The following is an 18,503-nucleotide window of genomic DNA, read 5'->3' as shown; positions in this document are numbered from 1 at the left end:
AATGCATAATCCTATTGTTGTCACTACTTCATCTGTCAGTCAGTCTGCATGTCTATCTGTCTGGTGAATCTTCTAGCTTGTAAAGTTAAGATATAAATGTAGAAGGATCAAAGATTATGTATTACTTTGAGCCAAAAACTTAAAAAAATCATGTTTAAAATTTTATAGAAATTTTTTTATGGGAAAAAAACTGTATACGTGGTGTCACAATATTTTTTCTATCTGGGCAATGCCCTCTCCCCCCCCCCCCCTCCCCATCACTACCGTGCCTGTTAAGAGCTCGAAAAGCAAAGCATGACTCTCCCTGTTCTGATACTGTACATCTCATCTACCCTATTTAATTTTTCAAACTACATTAAAATATTATTTCCTTACACATTTTCCTGTGGGAATTTTATGGTCATGTTCTGCGTGGAAGTTTTTGACGGGTCGCATCGTAAGAGCGGTTGTGCAATTCTCTGGAATCCCAGAGCCGAACCTGTTTATGACGACCTGCTTCTTGTGTACACACGGTTCCGACGAACTACATCGCTTTACGTCATTTTCACTGAAACAAACGGCACCCTCTCAAAAATAATTTCTGGTCCCACTGAAGTTTATGTTCTGAGTTGACATATTTAAAATTATTCATTGCAAATCTCACCTAATAAGGCAGCTAGATAGAAAACATAAAAATTAGTTTCAGATGCCATGCACCTAAAGTTTTTTGAAAACATGCTTAATAAAGATACAAGTGAGTTTAAGGTGTGGTTACTAGTATATGGTGACTGTTCTGTGATGGCTCCAAGTTAGTTAATCCAAAGAAGTGAAACGGTGAGATAAACAAAACAATGCAGTATGATAAATAATTTGAGATAGTGTAGTAAAGTCAACTTGATTATAGTGGAATACAACTCAGCTACAAGAGAGAAAATATAAGAGAAAACCAGCAAATTGTGCGAGACTAGAAAAACAGGCCTATTAGAAAATAGAAAACTAAAATAAATTGAAGAAGTTGGTAGACTTACTGCACAAATCTTCTCGTAATTTATCATACTGCTTTGTTTTATCTCGCCGTTTCACTTATTTGGACTAACTAATGTGGAGTCACCACACAACAGTAACCACACCTTAAACTCTATTAACCTTGACATAGCATGACCTACTATAGTTTGATTGCCCAGGTGATCAGGCGACCCAGGTTCGATGCCCCAGCCATGTCGAACCCGGGTTCTTCGCGAGCGGGAAACGTGGCGAACATTACGGTGACCAGCGGGGTTTCTAGGTGCACTCCCCACCCCCTCCTCCATCACCCCATACACCTTCATTCCGTCAATGATCCATGAGCCAGGACCATCGAGTGTGACCGAGGTCCTCGGGACAAATAATTATGTCCCACCCCATTCTTGTTATTTGATGTACAACTTCTCAGGTCCCACAATAAAAAAAAAAATCTAAATAGGCCTACTGCAAACTACTGAGATTGTAACTGTGAACGTAATATTTACGTACGGCATAACTTGTAAGATTTTCTATGAATTATATAAACAATAGACTTGTAATTTTTGTGTCCTATCCAGGAAGACACAAAAATTTAGAAACAAGGGATTTTCCTCCCTTCCCTTCCCCTCTGCACACAATACGTGGGCCCTGCCATTAGCATCTCATCACCTTTCATCATCATCTCTAATGACCTCAATTTCAACAAGACATTACACTCAATCCATAATCCATTTGCAATTCCGATGTCTACAAGACAAGTCTTCGTTCACTGATTTATTCATTCATTTATTAATGAATATTTTATAATAATTTTTAGAAATCATTGAAATAATTACCTGTCTTCATTGTAATGCTCATTTTTGTACACCAATTTCGTACCAGAGCCCAATGTTTCAAGAATTTTCAATGATAGCTTTTCATGTCCTGTACCGAAAAACTGTTCTTTTTGTGGCCATTTTACTTTCTGAGGAGCCTGTCAAACAATTACAAAAACAAAAAAATCACTTGTAAAAAAACTGTTAAGGTGTAGTCTGATTCAATCTCATGTACAATTTTTTGCAATAGCATATCTGATGAAAATGTAACTATATTATCACTGCTGATGAAGCTAATAACAGTGAGACTAGAAAATTGGGTGTTATAATGTTCAAGATCAGTTGGAAAAAAACTTTACCCATCTGTACAACTAAGTGAACATTTTATTCTAAAGAGTCTGACATAGTAATCATTTCCATTACACATTTGCCTAAACCATAAACATGAGACATTAAAATTTGGAACAGACCGTTTACCAATATTTAGAGTTTAGTTACTTGAAAATCATCATACTTGGAATGTCCCTGGATTTTTAAACTGTTTTTAGATATTCTTGGATTTAAAGTATTAACAATTGATATAATTATGTTAAGCCCAGTAAAAATGTCTTTAGCACTCACTATTATCATGGACTACTATAACACAAGCACATGACTACAGAGCACTTTAACACCAGGAACTAGCTACATAACTAGAATCCAGAGATCTTATATAAAATATGTTTAAGTATGTGTATACAGTGTGCATAAACATACCTACAGCATATACTCAAACTTAAAATTCATTCACTTTGTTACCTTCTGAGGTCTGAAGAAATCTGAGGTCTGGCGAGTCCTGGCCTGGGATAGGCCTCACATGATGAGACAAGACGGCCTTCGATTATGTTGCTAGGCCTTAAGTCTGTTACCAATTACGATAGTACAGTACTAAAAAATTGACACAAATACCTTAGGCAAACATATTTAAACTTTAGACCACATGCAGCATCCTGAGTGTACAGGAGCATACGCAGAATTTCATTTCGGGGAGGAAGTGGGGATACAACCACCTTGCCTGCTGTTTGCTTTCAAAATCTTTATTTTTGTCGGTGGGATGGATAGATATATTTTTTTTAGGATTTCCAAAGCGGGTGAGGGGTAAGGAGGAAGGATATAGCCCCTTACTGTATATTCCACCTCCTTCTCTCTCGCGTACACCCCTGTGAGTATATTTCAACAAAGTTTGAACTTAAGGAAAGTCTTAAAAATAATAATAATAATAATAATTATAATTATAATAATACTGATGTAGGCATTCTATTTAAAAAGCATATATGACACAAAAGCAATTCATTAAAAAACATGAAAGAAAGAAAGAGCAAAACAGAAATGTCTTGTAAATCTTTTCGTGCTTAAGGCTCAGTCTCACGCTCTCTTTATCTCTCTCTCTCTCTTTTCTAACGCCATGGGAATGCTTGCGCTCGCTGACACCCTGCAGCAAAAGCACCCACTGTAGGCCACATCGAAAAATTGAATGATGCATGCTTCTCCCTACTTCCTGTTAGACATTTCAGCACATTCACAAAATTACTCCCACCAAATGCAGTATACAGAGAGCTAAGATGTTACACACAAAAAATTATTACGAAAAAAAAACCAAAATAAATCAAAATGGTGCGTAAGACAGAACCGTTAGTCAAGTATTTCTGCTAGACATGTCCGGAAAGTAGTTACTGTCTGGTCATTAAAAAAATTAACTCAAAAAAATTTTTTTTTTGAAAGTTTTAGTATCTTACATATTATCTAAAACACATTTTCACGTAGTCACCCTTTAGTTCCAAGCATTTTCGTAATGCTCTACCAATTTATTTAACCCCTCTGCATAGAAGTTCGCCGTCTGGGAATGGAACGGATGCCTAGGCCATAGGCATCATGGACTTCGAATACACAATGCGTGTAGCTTAAGTACAGGCGTTTAGTAAACATCTCCGGAAAAACTTTAAGTAATCTCCGTACTCAAGTCGAAAAATAATGGCTACCAATTTTTGGGACAAAAAGGGCTTCATTTTGGTTGATTTAATGAAACTTGAGTCAACAATTACAGCAAAATGTACAAAATTACGATTGTCAACTGGTTTAATTTCCAGGCGACGAACTTCTATGCAGATAGATTAAATAAACTGGTAGAACATTGCGAAAAGTGCTTGGGACTGAATGGCGACTATGTGAAAATGTGATGTAGACATGTAGTAAACTAAAACTTTCAATAAAACGTTTTTCCATGAGTTTATTTCTGTTAATGACCAAACGTACTTACTTTCTGGACACGCCTAGTAGTAAAAGGTGGAGCAGAAAGGTCTCAGAGGCTTTCAATCCAGGTATTCTTCATAGAGTATACAGTATTCTTCGGTTTGTCACAATCTGTAATGAGGTACCCATCGAGGCACTCATGTTTGGATTTTTTTTCAGATGGATTCCTGTTTTATAGCACGTTACACATCATGTTTGCACAATGTAACATTTGTGGACAAGCACTGTAAAGCCACAGAGCAGATTATTACAACTTTTTTTTAATGTCACTGCACTGTATGTCAATTTTTCTTTCGTATTTCCAAACTATTTTGATACTCGAAGGGCCGTCTAGAAAATCTAAGGGCCAGGGGGGAGGGGGGGGGGGGCAAATAATTGTGTCGGGCCCCTTTCCCATCACTAAATGTATAATATTCTAACCTGACACTTTATGCACATACATACCGTGGTCATAACTGTAAAGGTGATCTATGCGTATCTCATAACTTGTAAGGTTGTCAATAGATTCTATTGGCAACGGACTTGTAATTTTTGACCTAATATCAGGGTAAAACACAAATAAAAAAAAAAAATAAAAAAAATATTTCGAAAGTTAACCAGACTCCCTTCCTGGTGCCCGGGCTCCGAGGAATTTGCCTTCCCCCTCCGCCCTTACCTCACAACGGCCCTGGAGTTTAGATAATTCGGCAAAATTGGCTAATCCGAACATGGCTGTGGCCCTGAATGTCCCAGAGCAAAGAGCTTTTACGGTACTTTAAAAAAATGTGTGAAGGCAGCAATTTGATGATGAAGCCGCCAGTAGCTTCTGCTCAAACTGATACCCGTCACTCGCAGGGGCGTAACCAGGGAGGGGGGGGGGGGGGTTAGGGGTTCAAACAACCCCCCCCCCCCCCCAAGCAACAAATCATTAATTAAATTACTTATTCATCACTCAAACAAATTTCATATTAAAAATTAATAAAAAATTTTACCATTACAATATTTAAATTTAAGTACCGAAAACTGCTAAAATAGCACTATTTTACACCTTAAAATCCAAATTTTCCCGGGGGAGGACCCCCGGACCCCCCACTTTAATACGGGGGGGGGGGGGGGCGGGGGCAATGCTTCTTAACACCCCCCGTACACAAATCCTGGCTACGCCACCGGTCACACGGGAATAGCAGAGGAGGATGTCGTTGTTTCAGCCCGAGGCAGCACCTGCTTCTGGTCGCCGCGGCCTCCCGTCCGGAACTGCTGCCACAGCTGCGGCCGTCCCGATTGGCCGCGCACAACCGCGCTCGACGCCAGGCAGACAGAGCCGCGGCTGGCGGTGGAGCACGCAGACGTCTCGGACTGGGAGTAGCCCGTGCTGTCGGCGCTCAGGAACCTCACGTGCTCACGCCACAGCCTCCAGTGGGTCTGACGAGATGGACCGTGCGTGCAAGACATTCATGTACAGAATAAGTCAGAAAACTTCAGCTGCAGGTTTATCCTGAAAAAAATTTAGTCAAAATCACACTACGACTTACGGTATTAAGTGCTTATGGCTTCAGTGCTGGTACGAACATGTCTTTGAAGTTCGAGCCAAACAATTTTTTTTTTTTGAAAATAATAAAGGAAGTATTAAAGATTGAACACCGAGCATCTGGATGATGTTCAACTGAACGAAGTCCGACAACCACCACCAAACCTCGCTGTCGTAAAATTATTTCACTGAAATATTTAGGGGCAACCGCCTTTACTTTTCATACATTTTTTTCTGATGTGTTGTTAACCGTAATCATTTCAAAATATTTTTAAGACAGTGATAAGTTTTGTTGTGAACGTAGAAGTTGGTTCAGTTAAAACACTATCCCGGCATGCGTTATCTATTATTTGCAATTACCAAGTTGTGCAGCTCCAACTTCAAAGGCACATACCAGCCTCGAGAAGATCTTTAGACTATGTTTTCAACTAATTTTTATTTATTTGTTTTTTGATAATGAACCTGCAGACAAAATTTGTCGGTTAAACTCTGACAAACGTAGGCTTTTGGCAAACACAGTTAGAATATTGTTGATGTAATACAGTCCATAAGTTTCAGTGCAGTAAGTGTTTGATGCTATACGAACGTTGCTGCAGTGTTAAAATATGTGCCGCCTCAGAATACAACTTTACAGTTAGCAATTTTAATAAAAGTATGTGTGCTGATGTACATTTGTAAATAATACACATCACATTATTTACACCAGCAGATTTGGACAGTTAAATTGGCCAATCATACTCCAATGCACAGGAGACAAAAACCAATTTACATTATGATTTGTCTACACTGCAACTGAACAACCCACATCACTGTTTCACCTCGCGGTAAGAATATCTAAGTTTACTGTGTGCAGAGTATTTGAAAGCTTGGTGAACAATGATTCTACCCTTGAACAAACTCCATAAGTTTACCAAATTGTGTTATATTAATGATATTAAATTGAAAGTTTAAAGGTGTAATTAAAATTACTAAGGCTTAAAGATTAACTATATTTATAACTTTGAAGGTTATTGGTTTATTTAACTTAAAACCTTAATCTAATCTAATAATTAGGGTAATAAAAGATAACCCTATTCTGATAAAACTCTTATTAATACTATTTTATTGCTAAATTTTATATTATATATAAGGGGGAGGAGAGACATTGAAGGTAATGATCCCTTCTTCTTGTTTCGATAAATGTAAGTGCAGAATTTTAGGTTGTGACCGAAGAGGACATGGCCATAACTGCAATTCAACTATGATACATCATATTTTTAAAAACATAATATGTTGAAGAGAATCTTTCCTACCATGTATGCATACTTTACTTCGTTAGGTAGGTCTGTGCCCCTGAGTGGGACAGTTTCTAAGTTCACACTTCTTCCAAACTTGTTAGGAGTCTGGCCAATAGGTCAAGAACAGGGGTTCTTAAATTTTTTTGAAGTCAGGGGTGCATTAAAAATCCTACAAATAATTATATGTGCACTATATACAAGTTTCTGAAACAAATATGTTGGAATAATTAAATCACAGTTTTTAGCAAAACATGAAGAGTGGTTCAAATCACACATAATAATGATATGTTAGCAAAAAGGGTGGTATATCGGTAATGAAATGGTATAATAAAGTTACTAGTAACTACATTTAATTTTATATGGTCGACACATGTTATGCTAGAATATCACAGAGCGCACTCGGAAATCTTGTAGTTCGCACTAATGCGCCCTGATGCACACTTTGAGAACCTGGCTGATAGGTCAAAAGTCCAGCATTCGATTCCCAGCCAATTCAGGGCTCAGGCATCCTGCCAAGAGAACTTCAGATGCATCGCAGCTTCCACCACCATGGCTTAACCTGGGGTCACTGTACTCAGGAGCATACGCAGAATTTAATCACGGAAGGAAGGGGGTGTATATCTTTCCTCATCTTCCAACTTCCCCCCCCCCCTTTCCCAGGCAATGTAAGCTCCAGACAATGCTTGGAATTGAGATATTCATGCTCTCTCATTTTTGGGGATGGAAACAGACGAACAGCAATTCAAAAAGAACAACCAACCAACTCGACAAACCTTCTTGTTGTCGGAGCCCCCGAGCTCGAAGTATCGGACCACGTTGTTGCAGAAGTGCACCTTGAGGACGTGCTTCTTGCGGAGGCAGTGTGCCGAGATGTGGACCAGCATGAGAGGGTATATCGAGATGAGCTCGAAGTCTTCCAGGCAAGGGTCCACCCCACAGCAGTACAGGGCCAGCACTTCCTCGGCCGGCCTGATCATGTCCGCTGCCACTATCAGGTGGCTCTGCGTTAGGCCTGGGGAAAAAACACCAAGTGGCGGCAAGGAAAATATTATCCCTTCTCTGTTTGTCTTCAACAGGAGCAGCTTGCCTTGTGGGACGTCAAGCGTAACCATGTTAGTGTTGAAGGTGCTGAAGGCCATGCCAAAGTATTTATTTATTTATTTCATTTTTAACATCCCTATAACACTAAAGGCTAGTTAACTTTTAAGAAAGGCAACACAAAAATTGCAGATACACAATACACTAACACAAAACTAAGTGGCAGGACTTAACAATAACTAACAAGACTCTTCAAGAAGTGAGCACTACGTGTAGAGCAGGCACTACCTACAAGGCAGGCCTTAGTTTTAATGATAATAACAAAAGAAAAAATAAATTTACAATACAATGGTATTTAAAACAAGGTGTAATAAAGTGTTCTACAGATGAGCACTGTGCTGCTTCAAAAAAAATTTGTTACGAAAATGTACTCGTGAAATGTAATCCACTAGAATACAGGTAAAAATGTACTGAAATGAAAACCTGACATTAACGATTAGCTCTGAGCGAGATGTAAATGACTGCAGCACAGTAATGCATCCAGGCAGCCAAGATCAACACCTGGAACTACTCAAAAAAATCTTAAATGCGAGCGGCTCAATTGATGCCGGATTTCAACATGTGCCTAGCCATGGAACACTGGATTAAACACCTTTCGCTGTAGTTGCCTAAAGACTGTAAGTGAAGAAACTGCAAGCACACAAGTGAGAAATTCATGCTTGATTATTCAATAATATCAGTAAGTGAAACAATTTGTTAAAAAAATATGTTTCTCACAACAAAAGACCGTATTTGATAGGTCAAAAGAACTTTTTGATCCTCATTAACTCTGTAAAAATTTAGGCTAATAAACTTTAAGTAAAGGAACCTAGAAACCTAAACAAACAAAAATGATTATGGAGACAGTTGAGGGTTTAACAGCTGTGCAACTAAGAAACAAGAAGATATGAGACTATCCCTAAATAACCTATGTACCTACCATGGAGGTTACAAGTTATAGTGAGAGTTCTCAGATGAGAAATTCCAACCCTTTTTAGACCCGGAACAGAACTAGCCTTTCAATTCCAGCAGTGGGATGTTAGTAACCTGTCACTTAACAAAAGATTATAAATTTGAGGATTTAGCTTAATAGCCCAAATATAGGTTACACAAATATGTTTTGAGTTCATAAATAGTTTTTCAAGCACATAAAATTAAAAATTTTGAGTGTACTAATTCTCAAGCATGTAAGAGCCTTTTCATACCTCTTAATACGGTAAGTACCAACAGGCAAAAATACTTTTGTCGTCGTCTCAAGTATGACTGTCCAAGGCTTCAAGAAATTTAGAATGCTTTAACACTCGCTCACTTTAGGTATTTAATACATACAGAGTACAGTAATAGTTTTTTTATCCGACACAATATTCAGGAAAATGGTTGAGCCAGATGCTGGATTATTAAACATCAAAATAGTTTTAACAGGAACACAAAAAAAAGTTAATATACAGGAAAAAAAATTTTCAAACAGAATGTAATTATTGCTCTATCACTGTAGACTGTACCAAAAAGTAATATTGCTCAGACGTGATTTGTAACTTGTCAGAAAACTGAAAAACCACCCGGAAAATATCTGAAAGAGAGTGGATAGATTGGCGCCAGTGCACAGCATGTGCCGAAACTGAATAATGCCAGATTTTTTTTCTACAACAGTGCAATAAACTTCTGTGCGTGATAAAACAGCATTGTTATCAAGATGTTGGGTATGTCATTACCTAACAGTCCTTTGTGCCTGGCATGCAGGCAGTGAGCAATACTTGCAACATCAGTCTGCTGTCTTCTCTCTCAGTAACGTTATTGTTTGCGACTAAGTACATCTCGTCAACAGTGAGATCATTAGAGACAAAAGTGACCATGCAAATCAAGGCAAACAGAGGAAGGAATCAACTATAGCTTTAGTTTAACTTTACCTGGATTAATCTTAAGAAACGAAGTATATTTGAAAACATGATTCCCAAAATGAGATTTTAACCCCAGTCCACCAAAACGCGGGTACAGGGTCTTTGCCACATTGCTGTGCGCTTCTCAGGAAAAGATAAAAATGTTTTTAGATGTAGTAAGTGTGTGAATTGGCTGTATTTTTTGCATTATGCTAAAACATGTTTTAACAACTTACCCCTAAACACTGCAGCTTTGATGCACTACTAAGTGGATGATTCAAAACTGCTATAAGTATTCCTCTCCTGTTTGCAGACCTTCTGTACCCTCACGAGGATGTTTTAACCGATTAACCACAAGCAATGAATAGTGCCTGGTATTTGATGTGGCACCGCTGGGAGTAATATAAAGTTGTTAAATCAGGCAACCTGAGGAAGAATTATGTTCATAAAATGTTTGCTTTCCTCTCAGGTGCAACGGACGGTCAAACACGACAAAGCCTAGCGTGATGAATCCTTGGAGTTACAGTACATAGTCCAACCTGAACTTCCGGCATGACCAAGCAGTAGTGTCTTTCATACAGTGCAGGCAATGGCGGACTCGAGGGAGGGAGGGATAGGGAGGATATATTCCCTCCCAAAATTGGGGGGAAAAAAAAAAATTACAAAAATATTTTATAAGGCATTTTGTTATTAAGTGTGATGCCAGACGAGCTATTAAATCACCTGTAACGACAACTGCGTCAGAAGCCACGTCAACTTTTCGCAGGTCCGTATGTCAATAGTAATGTAAGATATTTGAATACATGTGTTAAAACTTTCATTTTTTCTCTATTTTCTTTTAATCCCACCCTGAAAAAAAACTCCTGTACCTCCCAACTGAGTGCAGACAAGCCGGCAAAAATAAGCATCCTCGCAAGATACTTCACATATTCCTAATCACTTTTGCCCTGCTGTTTTTTTAATGGTGAGTGAAAGACTGACTACGGAAAATTAAATCACCAAGTTTACCCAAATACACCTGGTGAAGTCCTCTGCCACTTGCTGTCGTTTCGGCGAACGGACTCTCCACCAGAATAAAGTCTTCCAGTTCCCAATAACAGGTGTATAATAACCTCTGTATCCTGCCAGATGACATGTTTTCAATGGTCCTAAGTAAACTTAATATAAGTACACACTCATATAAATATTTTCTTGATTAGCAAATCAAGTTAAAAGAGAAACCTGCTAAAAATATTTAAGTCAAACAGTGATACTTTGAGACAAATGTACTAAAAGAGATATCCATTTTTCAGTTTTGTTTACAAGTTAAAATCAATGATGAAAATAATTACATTGCAGCATTTCTCCAAGCACTGACATTCTCTATGGACTGGTTTGAACTTGTAAACTAATTTCTCACAAAAGTTTCAGCTTTGAAGTTAGTAATGTTTGGTACCGGTTGTTACTAATATTACATATTTTATAGAAAATTATTAAGTTGTACACTTGTATGCACTCTTAACTAATCATTTTTCTATATTATATGCAGAGGCAAGCATATTTATACATATTAATCCTGTGCTTAGAATTTACTTACTTTCTTTCTATACTTTTTCAATGTAAATACAATATTGCATCAAATTCATTACACATGGCTTATTTTTTCAGTTGCTCATCACCTATATTTTATGCTGAAATCTAAATTGTGGATGGCTTAGAACAATCACAGTCTTCAGACAATTGTGACAAAAGAATATTATTCTAGAAATATAAGTTGAGATAATTTTTTTAAATGAAACTCATTGTTAAAAAAACTGGACACCTTCGTTTTTGATCAAAGTTGTCACTACTGTTGGCCAGAAAAATTGTGATCACGTGACCATTTAATCCATAAAATCCCAAAACTCTAACACTGCCATAGAGCTTATCTTTTTGATGTCATTTGCTGTGATAACTTAAAAGGGTTAGATAAAATACTACTAACTTGTGTGGCCAGAAAGAAGTGCAACTCTTCAAGTGCCCATGTATAGGTATGGGAATGTCTTGTCCTTCAAAGCTCCTTGGTACAACTCCTCTGATGCTTATGTACCACAGATTATAAGTGAGCAAAGGAAGACAATATCTGTGCATTTGCAGACAGTACACTTCTCTCCCTCCTCCCTGCAGATTACATGCCCTCACAGCCAGCAATGTATGCAAAAAAAAGGGGAGGGGGTTCATTGAGGATATATACCCCCTCCCCCAAAATCTTTAAAAAAAAAAAATAAACATTCCCACCAACAAATGTAAAGAACTTGAGAAAGTAAACAGCAGGCAAAGTGGTTCTGTCATGCTGGAATGCTGTACAACACCTAATCGTGTTCATCATGGCATTGTGACTACAGCTTTACACACACTGAAAAAAAAAAGGTGAATTCTCGTGAACAGAGGAAACCACTGCTATTAACAAAGCTAACAGGACAGACAAAATAATCACCAATTGAAAATTTTTCATGAACAATAATACCAATACAAAAAAAAACATTTATTTCCAAGAAAATATGTGTATTTGTTCAAAACAATCTAAAACTTTCATACAATTTCACATAGCTTATTTTGTCATACTTAATGATACAACATGCTCTTAATTTAAGAACATCATTATTCAGACTTACAGTACTATGAAATCTGTCACTAGACCATTTATCTTTGCAGATTAGTGTCACTATACACATTACACAAAACCATTAAAAATACACATGTTACTTTCTCATAACTACGTCATGAAAATATCTTCGTATATACATATTATTTACACATATACACATCTTAAAATGAGGATAAAAATAATATTACTTACAAACTGACTAAGAATGAAAGTCACACTCATTTACATAAGTACGGTAGCTAATATTTTTGTATTCAGATTTTATGAATTTTATTTTTGATATGCATCATCAGTTTGTAAAGTGGTATATATATAATAAAGACACTAATGTACATATTACATAAACAACCCTTTGGCAACAATATTTTATCAAGAACATTCTATATTCTCATTAAAAAAATTACAAAGAAATCACATTTCCTATTGTCTTTGGATATAGAAGTGATGTTTTAAACATCACAGAACACATATGTAAGTACTTGTAAACACTGCCAGGAAATCTATATACAAATCTAAAAATTCAGATCATTCACCATTCATTACAAAACAATAATTTCAAACAGTACATTATAAAAAATTATACAGGTAGATATAAGTATATTTAGAAAACAAATAAATATATGTAGTAGGTTTTAATGCAAAAAAAACCATACTAGGTTGTGGCTTTTTTAGCACTAATGACCTAAATTTGTTTCTTACACCTAATTATTTTAATCAATGTTTACAGATTTTGAGCAATATTTATCAACTATGGGAAAAAAAAATACATTCCTCTTATTTCCAAAAACAATTTTTTTTTAAATTCCAATTGAAGTGAAATATGAGCAACAATGAATGGAAAATAATAGGTACCTGTAAAAGTACTTAAAGTTTATTGTTCACATATTTAGAGAGATTTACAAGTCAAACAGTCAATTTCAGATCAAGACAGCTTATAATTTAACAGAGAGAAAAACAGCAGTTATGATGATGATTCAAAATATGTACATACAATATCTACAATTTCATGAATCACCAACTGAATTTTCAAGATTAGTCGGTCTCCATGGACTCAATGTGTTTCAGTTTAATAAAATGAGACTTGACCCCAGCTCTGGTTTTTGGGTTGTGTTTCTTACAAGTAAGTCACTCAGCTAGGCAGAATGAAACATCCAAATAAGTAACTGAAGTAAACACTTTCAATAGTCATACTAAATAAAACAACACTGCAACTCAAATTTCATCATAATGTAGAACTATTGAAAACGAATCAAATTTCCCCGATTTTTAATAGTTTTCTGTCCAATTTTTAAAGCTGCAACTTCAAAACAATATTTCAAAAATATTTTTTCATTTAAAAACAACACAAATTAAGACACAGAAACATATACCCGATATAAAAATTGTAAACATTATGTCTGCTATCATTAGGAATCTTAAAACAAACCAGAAGCTACAATACAATTAAACAGACTTTCTTTACAAATGTTAAATACATAAATACATACAAATGCAAAGATGAAAAAAGCAAAAAATGCATGTAAAAAGCTTTCAAAATAAAGTCAGCTTCGACAGCTAACTGTAACGGTGGGTGAGAAGAATCGTGAAGAATATTGTGCACTCTTTGTAGCTAAAAACACGCGCTTGATCTTGGTGTCAATTTTCGGACACAGCTACATCACTTATTATGGTTGTCCTGTAAAGATAAAATTAACATTAAAAATAACTTATGAACACATTATATTGAAAATAACTGTATTTTCTACAGCTTTAAATTATGTGGCGGGTATGGAACAAACAATCCATCATGAATTTTATATAAGTATCTCTTGTCAAGTAGGTCAGCTAGCTACTATTCACTATCAGCAGATTTCATAACTGCTGACATATGCAAATTATCATAATGCTCAGCAGTTTAGTTAAAAAGAGTTTTTATTGTGAATTTCATTGATGTAAATAAATATATTAATTCATTTACAACCCTTTAGAAACATTAATTTCAATTTGTTTGAATAAAACTTTGAAATAAATTTATATTTTATTATTTAAAAATATATTTTTAAGATGCAGCAGAGGTCCGCTATTCCGGACCCCGCTCGTTCAAACAATGGTTATTCCAAAAATTATTTTTAAAGAAGGCAGGAATTTTTTTTTTGTTAATTGTACATCAATTCATTGGTTAAACAACTTAGGTCCACGTATACAGTAGTATTAAACCTAAATTTAAGCTGTATGTAAACATATGTTTATGAAGGGGGAAAAAACACATTTTTCTTGTTTTACCCAATTAAATATTTATCACGTGCAAGGCTCATGGTGAAGAACCATCAAAGTATTTGACTGAACAGTGAGTTTGGTAAACCACAGAAAACCAAAATCAGGCTAGTTTAACAGTGACTGAAGCCAATTCCTTGAAAACACAAGTCCAATGTTTTGAATTACGACAACTCAGTATATTTAATATACGTGTGTGTTTAAAGATTATGTAATACTTACGTATTTGCAGAGACAAAAATTTACTTTAAAAATTTGACGTCATAAGAGGGGTTTTTGCACAAGGTACTAGTGACAGGGTTAAGGTCTGTTGATACCACCTTTGGATCACGTCACGCATTGAGAAGCTACAACCGGGCCAGTGTCGCCCATAATCGCACAGTGGCACTCATCAAAACCCCATTTTCAAAGTCATTCAACAAAGATTTTGGTTTATAATTTTTCTAAGAAAAAAAATAATAATTTACACAATAGCTATTTTATGTCTGTCTGAATCAATACTTAAGAAAGAAATCCTGGCCTTTTCTGCTGTGTGGAATGTATGAAATTGGGATCCAACTACAAGACACAATCATATGGAGGTGAAAAGGAGGGTGAGAGAATCAAAAGGAAGAGGGAGGGAATGGTTTTTTGATTCCCCCTTGCGAACCATGAAGGAACTAAAATCATGCCTATTTCAAGTTGGAATCACATACGTTCGTAAAGAACTTTCTTTGAATTTACAATACAGTATGTAAAACTCAATCCACAAGCTTTAACCTTGTCGAATAAAAAAAATTAAATTTGTTAAAAAAATGTATACTTGATTTGAACTCATAAAAGCATACAAACATATACATTAAACACTGGTAGCTGGAAATATGGTTGATCATCTTCAAATTCAGAGTGAACCATGAACATTAAAAAACATAAACAATTTTCACTATTTTATGAAAACGGAAAAAAATAAAATAAATTGGAGTGAGGTGGCAAGTGTTAAGCAACTGGACTTGCTTTCCGAACATTTAAAGGGACAGTGATCCAACTTTTGAGAGAGAGAAAAAATAGCCAGTGGTACATAAGAGGGCTATTCTCATAGAAAGTGTTAGTACCTACTCACTAAATAAGCTGAAAATAACACTCGAGCAAATAAAATGCTTGCTTACTTCTTCCCAAAAGTGATGCTCTTTTGATGAACAATCGTTGCATGCGGCTGCTTTGAGTTTTGCCAAGCAAAATTTGTACCATTCTTTAGAATTCCATTTGGGTGCACTGGGGTTTCATTGATGTTCTCTTTTGTTTTAGAATCCACAATGGCATCTGAAAAATTTTAAAACTTAAGCAATACAATCATCACATTTATTTTTACTTTTGAGATTAACATGAATTGTGTAATATCGGTACAAACTAAATCCAAAACAAATATTTTCTAAGTTCGTATGATTTCTACAGTAGGTACCTACTGCAAGATTTTAAATTGAAAATATATTTCAGGCTGCAGATGAAAAAGGCTTGGTTCCAACATTCAACACATTTACAATTTCAAAATTAATAAATAATTTTAATAGCTTAAAAAATAGGTGCACTAATGAAGATTAAAATGGTAAAGCAAAAACACAAAAATAAACATAAAAAAATATTTGTCAAGTTTCATAGTGCAAGTGTACTGGGTCAAATTAATCACATGAGAAAGATCACAAGAAATTAAAAAAATCTATAAAACGTGGGGGAATAAAAGCATAAGTGACTAGAAAGCTGCAAAAATTCCCACTGAAAAATCTTCTGCAAAGTAATTTTTAGCTTAAAAAAATTATAGTAATGTTTTGCAGAGCTAAATACGTAATTTCTTTGGAATGATGTTAGGTCGATTTTGATTGCAAGATCAGCTGGTTCTGGAGATTCCAACAGTATCAAAGGAGAGGCCAATGGTATTTAAATTGAAACTGGTTGATTCTACTCCTATAGCAAAATCTCAAGAATGCAAATATCCTACTACTATTTTATAAATACCATCAATAATGATTATTCAATACAGTAAATTGCAATTTTTGGCAAATTAAATTAAAGATTTTTTTATAGGGTTTTCCGATAAACTGGTTTTCCGATAAACTGGGAGTTTTTGATTAAAGATGAGTTTTTCAATTATTAAAGAGTTTTTCAATTAATCAAGTCTTTTAAATAATCAGAACACTTGCTGATTATACAGGATATCAGCCTCATTTAATAGGAGTCTTGTTCGATTTTATAGGATTTTGTTATAATAATCAGGGTTTGGTTAATTAATATGTAATCTACACTATCAATGGTAAATCTATTTAATTAATAATGGTTTATTATTTAAAACATTGCTAGTGAGTGAAAGCTTTAATCCCACAATTAATAAACACTACTTTTACTTTATAGCAACATATTTTAACTACAATCATTATAAAACATCATTTTATTACAAGTGTTATTTCTATTATTAATGTATTGTTACCATAGTAAATTAAATCATTTAATATATAACATTTATCTTGAGTACAGAATCTGATGCAAACAAAATCGAAGAAATGATCAAATATGAGAATAAAAATGGGAATTGAAATCTGCAAACTTAAGGGATTGAAAACTCTATTTCAGCCAATAATAACGTAAGCTGTAATGCAATAATAATTACTGTATAAAAGTTTTGACCGTAATTATCATACCTTTCTGTTTATTCACTGCTGTGGTATTTGCAGTGCCATTTGCCACTTTGATAGTCAGTCGGTTGTTATTTGCAAAAGTGTTTGCTATTTTCTCAGCAGCATCTCGAATTGCAGGTTTTGCAGAGGATGATATGTGACTCTTGTTGTCTGGAAGCATTTGGAAGATATTGCAAGGCTTGCTGTTGGAGGTAACGATTGGCTTTTTACTGGGGACGTGATTCATTTGCAAACTCCCTGAAGAGCTCAGTAAGGCAGCTGAAGTTGTATTGCAAGAGAGAGAGTTGCTTTTCACAGATGGCTGAGAATTCACTGGGATGATTACAGTTCCGTTGGTAGTTTCTGTCGAGCCCTTTAAATTTTCCTGTGAACAATATAAAGTTACATATTAAAATATTATGTACATGCATGCCGTGTTCAGCTCTTGCTTGTTTGATATGCATTCCAGCAAAGATAAATAATATTATGCTTGGAAACTTAAAATATGCCAGTATTATACAATTTTTTTGTCAGATATTTAAAATAGAAAAGAAATTTTTTTATGGTGGTTTCATTAAAACAAATTTACGTTATCAGGAAAATTTTCAACACTGAAATTGTTTTGTTGAAAAACTGATAAAAAACATAAAAATAATTGTATTTTTAATAATTTTTTATGTCAATCACATATTTTTACACATGAAATGCATGTATGAACTATTTTGCAAAAAAAAATCCAAATTAATGAATAACAATTCTTGGTGTATAGATGTTGAACTATGTTCATTTAAATTTTTGTGAACGAATTCCACTTCTGTACCTATTAGTTAAGAATAATAAAGAAAAAATTTTGATTTGAAATGTTGATCGAATATCAAATTATTCATAAATATTGAACACTTTTAGAATACTTGCAGACAAATCATCAAATTACTCAATCAAAGCTCATTATTATATATTTGTTGATCTTAGTTCAAATATAGAGCCCTCATATCAAAGAAAATAATTTTAAAGCAAATTTTGGCATTTGTGTACCAGTGCTTAGCTATATGTGTAATATCTCTTAAACATTTACTTTTAGAGTGAAGCCGTATTTCACTATGTATGCTTATTATTTGTATGCACACTTAAATGGTATCAATACAAATTGTTAAAT

At 35.1% G+C, this 18,503-nt stretch overlaps 2 protein-coding genes across 5 annotated transcripts in view; both read right to left on the bottom strand.

The window, feature by feature from the left end:
• The window catches only part of LOC134537742 (uncharacterized), a 28,074-nt gene extending 16,044 nt beyond the window's left edge, over window positions 1-12,030 (bottom strand). Inside the window, exons 1-5 of the mRNA XM_063378507.1 lie at window positions 10,832-12,030; window positions 7,643-7,881; window positions 5,286-5,486; window positions 1,818-1,954; window positions 376-547 (exon numbers count right to left, since the gene is read on the bottom strand). Coding sequence (XP_063234577.1) covers window positions 376-547; window positions 1,818-1,954; window positions 5,286-5,486; window positions 7,643-7,881; window positions 10,832-10,958 — 876 coding nt within the window. The 5' untranslated portion in view covers window positions 10,959-12,030. The remainder of the gene's footprint in view (window positions 1-375; window positions 548-1,817; window positions 1,955-5,285; window positions 5,487-7,642; window positions 7,882-10,831) is intronic.
• Window positions 12,031-12,325: 295 nt separating this feature from the next.
• LOC134537741 (uncharacterized) overlaps window positions 12,326-18,503 on the bottom strand; it is a 178,442-nt gene continuing 172,264 nt past the window's right edge. For all 4 annotated transcript variants that reach the window (XM_063378502.1, XM_063378504.1, XM_063378506.1 and 1 more), the window contains 3 exons: window positions 17,372-17,732; window positions 15,848-16,001; window positions 12,326-14,124 (listed from right to left, as the gene is read on the bottom strand). In XM_063378502.1, the coding sequence (XP_063234572.1) occupies window positions 14,085-14,124; window positions 15,848-16,001; window positions 17,372-17,732 (555 nt within the window). In that variant the 3' untranslated portion in view covers window positions 12,326-14,084. The remainder of the gene's footprint in view (window positions 14,125-15,847; window positions 16,002-17,371; window positions 17,733-18,503) is intronic.

The sequence above is a fragment of the Bacillus rossius genome, chromosome 12 (assembly GCF_032445375.1).
Source record: "Bacillus rossius redtenbacheri isolate Brsri chromosome 12, Brsri_v3, whole genome shotgun sequence".
NCBI lineage: Eukaryota > Metazoa > Arthropoda > Insecta > Phasmatodea > Bacillidae > Bacillus > Bacillus rossius.
This window is presented reverse-complemented; position numbering and strand designations above follow the sequence as displayed.